This window comes from Nematolebias whitei, chromosome 11, assembly GCF_014905685.2.
Source record: "Nematolebias whitei isolate Nwh7 chromosome 11, NemWhi1, whole genome shotgun sequence".
NCBI classification, from domain to species: Eukaryota; Metazoa; Chordata; class Actinopteri; order Cyprinodontiformes; family Rivulidae; genus Nematolebias; species Nematolebias whitei.
Genome location: NC_056508.1, coordinates 29,459,945 through 29,465,868, shown reverse-complemented (window position 1 = coordinate 29,465,868; position 5,924 = coordinate 29,459,945). Strand labels below are relative to the sequence as shown.

Genomic DNA, 5,924 nt, shown 5'->3' with positions numbered 1-5,924 from the left:
ATATACATATACATATATATACATATACATATATATACATATACATATATATACATATACATATATATACATATACATATACATATATATATATATATATAGTCATCATTGTATGGGAAAACACAATGATGAAATTGGCTCTCTGCATTTAACCCATCACACCTGAGATACACACAGGTGGAGCAGTGGGCAGCTATGTGGGTGCCTGGGGAGCAATTGGGGATTGAGTGTCTTGCTCAGGGACACCACGATGTGGGGGAATGGCTGGGAGTCGAATCGCGACTTTCTGGTCCCAGGTCGGCTGTCCTACCTCTGCCCCATCTCGGCCCTGCTTATATATAATAAAAATGTTCAACTGTGCCTGATGTTAGGTACATCTGTTGCCAGATGTTTGCTTTGCTTTCAAGGAATTAAACTATTTTCAGTTATAAAAATGTAGCCTTTTTTTTTCTTTATGAAATGCAAGTGTTTGTGTTTTGAATTTAAAAAAAGAAATTCCACACTGAGTGTATTATCACATAAAAATCCATTTACCTCAACCTCAACAATCATTTATGACCATAACAATCTGCTTTACTTTCAAGTTTGCCTGTTCAGTTTTAAGGCTACAACAGATGTTTATTTTTCTTCTAGCTACTGCAGACAGAAAGACACATTAGACAGTGAAGGCATTCATGAACCCTATATGTTACTGAATGTAACATTTCACTGCAATAACACTGAATTTTCACAATGGGGTCATGTGTCTTACAGGCTACAAGAACTGGATTTCAGAGTGCAAACAAGTACACACTCAAACTTACATTTAACCAACCAACCAACCAACCAAAAGACATCTTTGTACAAACATTTCCAAATTAAATACAAACACCTCATGATTATCCATGAAACTCAAATCTATGATCTCTTTCTATATATACATAAATATACAATATATGATTAAGTCATAATTAATGGCATCTTTCAACATGGGTATCAGTGAGGATGATGTTTTATAGGGTGCGGCCGCTGCACTTTGTAATTACCTTTGGTTTCCTTCTGCAAGCACAGGCACATACAGACAGAAAGAAGAAACCAAAGGAAAAAAAACGTTATATTAATTTGCCTTATTTTGCCCATACAGAGACAAAGCCTGTATGAATGCACATAACAACACTCAGAAGCAGATAATACCTTTCAGGCATCACGTTGACCTTATGCTTCATCATTCTGTTTGAATTTTGCTGAACAATGACTCGCTGGCTTCCTCACACTTTCTGCTGATGAAGTGATTTTTTGACAATCCCATCTGTGGAGGAAAAAAGGTTTGAAAGAATCAGCTGGAGCTGTTCCACAGATGCAAGAACACACATGCTATATGACCTTGGACTGAAAAGGAGAAGTACAGTAATGTATCGTGTCAGCAACTTAAAGGAGCCTCTGGCAATCATGGCAGAGTGAAACTCATGCTTTCATCCTCCAACCAGCTCTACTCATCTGTCACACTTTGCTGTTTATAGCCTATAAAACATTTCCCAATAATAAATGCACACTGTTCTAAATATAGTTACTTGCACTCATGAAAATACCTTTTTCAGTTCACATTTTTGCACCCGATCCACCTTTGACATTCATTAATTTCTGCTCTTCTTCATTCGTCCCCCATTTTCCACTTTTGCAAGTTGTCTCATAATAGACGGTGAGCACCCGCAGCCTGTCTGCTGAGATTCCAAACGTATTGTTTGTGTACACGCTGAAGTCTCGGGTGCAGGTGTGTGTGCAGAATGGCGGGGGAAAGTGACTCGGTGAGCCAAAGGAGGAATAGTAAACGCCCACCTGTTTCAGCTGCTCGTGCAGGACAGTGCATGCACGAGCAGCCCGACATCTAATATAATATGTTTATCTGTGTATTACTGTAAGAATTAATCTTCAGCCACATATTTTTTAAAAATGTCTTAATTTCTATTACCTTTTTCACAGTGCTGTGCAAATTCTTGTCATTCCACAAGTTGTACAACAGCACTGAGGCTGCTTCGCTCCCTTTAGGATATGATGCCCTGTAAACAGAAGGCATCGTCAGTCAAGACGTGTGAAGTGAAGATTCATCACTGTTGCCAAAACAATAAATAAATAAAAACTCACGCTTTATTTTCGCTTAATTTTATCAGTTGAGAAACCTTGTTTTTATCAATGATCTTCTTCGTGACCTCACTGTCTGACAGCATCAGTCTCAGCACTGTGTGACAAAGTGACACAGCTTCTTCATCACAGAACACCATTTCCTCTGTGTTGGAGTCAAGGAAGGTAATCAAGTCCGGCAACATCTGCCTTGCTGCAGAGGAGACACCAAGTCATTACAAAAATATATTATTGGAATGCTCTTCACGTAATATTCAGACCTATTATTAGGAGTATGTTAGATGAATGGAGTATGTTAGATGAATACACCAGTAATCCACACAGATTACTCGAGTTCTCATCTTCTTTGGCTGTCAAGCTGCTGCTTACCCATGTCGATCTGCATTCTGCTGCGGGACATGTTGTCCAGCAAGGACAAGGTGGTCTTCTGAATGGTGCGGTTTTCTGATTTCACCAGAGACTCCAAGATGGGAAAAGATTTAAACTTCTGAAGCAAAATTTGGCTCACGGCACCAGACCCCTAAAACACAAGACAATGGGAAGATGTCAGCTGTATGCCCTATTTCATGGGAAATGCCCACATTCATACACCACATGCAGAGTGATACCAAGTCCAGCATCCGGCTTTTTGAAAACTATATTTTTTATAAATGAAAATAAGCTATTGTCAAAAAATGATCAAATTCTATATAAAGCACGACGGCTCAGTGGTTAGCACTGTTGCCTCACAACCAGAAGGTCCTGGGTTCACTACCCGGTTGGACCTGGGGTCTTTCTGGGTGGAGTTTGCATGATCGTCTCGTGCTTGCGTGGGTTTTCTCCGGGTACTCCGGTTTCCTCCCACAGACCACAAACATGCATGTTAGGCTGCCTTCAGGCCAAGGTCTCCCTTGCAAAAGAGATCTGTGATCTCAATGGGATTTGCCTGGTTAAATAAAGGTTAATAAATAAATAAACCTAATTAAAACAATAAATGCAAGTTATTTATAAAATGAAAATCTCTGTTTTTTGCCTTTCCTTTTTCTTAAACGTATCAAAAAGCACAAAAAAATAGGTTTAGCAAGGATCTTAATAGTTCTAACTTCTTTGCTGGTGGTGAGGTTCTGCAGGGCACCGCAGCTGGCCTCTCGAGTGGGTTCGTTAGTGGATGATTCCAGCAAAAGCAGGTAGTTGTCAATGGCTTTGGGATGACACAGCCACTTCACTCCTGATGTGGATGAGTCAGCACTGCTTTCTGGAAGTGTCTCCAAAGAAATCTGAGAAGAGATAAGACAGCTTGGAACTAAATAATGGTGATGATTTGATGGAAGGAAAAATGTGCTGCTGATGCCCACCTTGTTTGGAACCTTGCTGCTCCTCGGGCTGAAGCAGCCAACTGGGGCGCTTTTCTTCTCCTCACTTACGGATGCTCTGGATTGGAAATCCTGATTGAAAATCTCTGGACACTCCTTCTCCAGTTGAAAGGTCAAATTATGGAGAATGCATACGCAGTTCTCCACAGACTAGATGACAGAACCAGAAAGGAGCAAAGAAGGGATATTAATTGAAACAATTAAATCAGAATAGAGCATCCAAAATAGCTGTTTACATGTTGACAAACTAAAGAAGAATTGGTAACGAAAGCAAGTTATGATACTGTTGAGAAAAAATATTTTAGTTTTTGAGAACATCCAAAAGCTGTTCGTATTTGTGTCAGATAGTTCACAGGTAATCTCAGGAAGAAGCATATATTGTTACAGGAAAAATAAACTGCACTATGTTTTTTTAAACAAATGATACATTCACACAGTTACCAAACAAGTTACCTGCTCGTCAGGGTTTTCTTTTTCGGCACAGGACCCAACGTAACTCATGAGTGAGTTGATGAGGTCGGAGCAGTTTCTCATCTTGTTCCTTTCTTTGACACTGCCACTGCTCAGGTTCCTACATGCACACCGTAAGAACATTTATTATTGTGCAATACATGACACCACACATCTTCATATGAGTTTCTGTAATCAAATACAGCTCCAAATAATCTGTAAGTCTAGTGTTTGATAAAACATTTTGGAAACTAAGGTAGCTGCATTCAAAACATGAAACATTTCAAAGTAAAAGCTTGATCTCAGTGAACTCTAACTCTAACCTCAGGCAGCCTGTAGTGTTGTGGAAGACATTGGAGTCTACACATCTCATGTCATCGTCGCTTGAGATGAATGGCACTACCACATTTTCAGTCAGAGCAGGCATAGCAGTGTCTATTAGATCTCTTTTCAAGTCATCATCAGAAGACAGGTTCCACAGCAGACCTACAAAAGGTATGAGAGAAGATTAATTTTACAATATTAATAAGGATAATAAAGGCCTAGTATTCTGTGAAGGAATACGTATCACCAGCAACTCTTCATACCAAACTTTTAGACTTGAATTTTTTTTCTTGAAAAATTATGGCATTAAAGCCAGTCTGGGCCCAAAATACCATTTGGAGCAGCAACTAAGAAGATAGTTTAAAACATTTGCCTACCTACAGCATCAGGATTACAAGACTGAAGCACTGACACCAAGCTACCACAGCCTAGCTAAAGTGTATTTCCACTAAAAGTCTGTAAATTTCTGCATTGAGAAACAGTTGGGAATAGTGAAATCTTTCATTTAAACATTGGTGGGAGTTTTCTTCTCATTCTAAATTCCAGAAATATGCAAACATTGGGAAGTCTTGTTTTGATTAAAAGTCCTACCAGTGATTTGCTTCTTGGTCTCAGTAGAATTAGTCTTCTTTAGTAGATTCAAGGCCTTGGCTATACCACCACAGTGATGAACTTCCAGCTTGTTGGTCTTATTCTTAAAAACAAGATTCCTCAAAGCCCCAGCAACAGCTGTGCTGATCTGTAAATTGGAGCTGTCCAACAGGTTCACCAGAGCTGGAATACCACCGAGTTGGTATACCTACAAAACAAATATGTGTTGGGGGAAAAGATATGAAGTATACAAACACACACATTCCTTTAAATAAATTAACTGAAATTAGATGATGAATGTTAATCATTTTTAAAACTCATCCACAGTAAGAGGACTTGTCCCTGGGGAAAAGCACAAGTTCATTTAAAGATTTCAGAACATTAAGACAGGACTTTACTCAAGCTTGGACGATGACATGACTGACTGAGTTGTGAAGTTTATTCCAGGAATTGAGTTGGGGTACATTCACTGCAATCCTATTCCTCAACACTGGGTGTCACTATAGAAGAAAAGTATCACTCCATAGCTGGAATGGCTCAAGAAGTTGTCAAAGAAAAAGGGTGTTCTTTATCCTCAACCATAACTACCATATTTTCTGCCATATAAGCCACAGAATTTTTTTGCATAGATTTGTCAGTCCTGCGACTTAAGACGCTGAAGCGACTTCTATACGTTTTTTTCTCCCATATTCATAATGCAATTTTTGACTGATGCTTTTAATTTTCAAGAACTGCAACAGCGAGTCCTCCTGTGCCCGCTCGCTTCACTCAGCTGGTGCAGGCGAAGGAATGCTAGAGAGCTAGCGGCTCCAGCCGCAATGAATGGATGGATGTCTCCGCCCAGGCAAAATGAAGCTGTTTTGACCATTAAAGTGTATTTATTAAGGAAAAGTTAAACTGAGACACAACTTTACTATAATGGTAAGCAAATAAATCATTGTTTTTATGTGTTAATCTTGTTACATTTCTAAGAACTGCAACAGGGAGTCCTCCCGTGCGAACTCGCTTCACTCAGTTGTGCAGGAGGAGGAACGCTGGAGATGGATGGATGGATGGATGGATGGATGGATGGATGGATGGATGGATGGA

At 39.6% G+C, this 5,924-nt stretch overlaps 1 protein-coding gene across 1 annotated transcript in view; it reads right to left on the bottom strand.

Moving 5' to 3' along the window:
* Positions 1-761: 761 nt before the first annotated feature.
* Positions 762-5,924, bottom strand: part of LOC119416930 (plakophilin-1) — a 12,589-nt gene continuing 7,426 nt past the window's right edge. Inside the window, exons 6-15 of the mRNA XM_037684129.1 lie at positions 4,836-5,043; positions 4,244-4,406; positions 3,924-4,041; positions 3,453-3,620; positions 3,201-3,374; positions 2,488-2,638; positions 2,122-2,311; positions 1,949-2,036; positions 1,174-1,288; positions 762-1,038 (exon numbers count right to left, since the gene is read on the bottom strand). Of these exons, the coding sequence (XP_037540057.1) occupies positions 1,205-1,288; positions 1,949-2,036; positions 2,122-2,311; positions 2,488-2,638; positions 3,201-3,374; positions 3,453-3,620; positions 3,924-4,041; positions 4,244-4,406; positions 4,836-5,043 (1,344 nt within the window). The 3' untranslated portion in view covers positions 762-1,038; positions 1,174-1,204. The remainder of the gene's footprint in view (positions 1,039-1,173; positions 1,289-1,948; positions 2,037-2,121; positions 2,312-2,487; positions 2,639-3,200; positions 3,375-3,452; positions 3,621-3,923; positions 4,042-4,243; positions 4,407-4,835; positions 5,044-5,924) is intronic.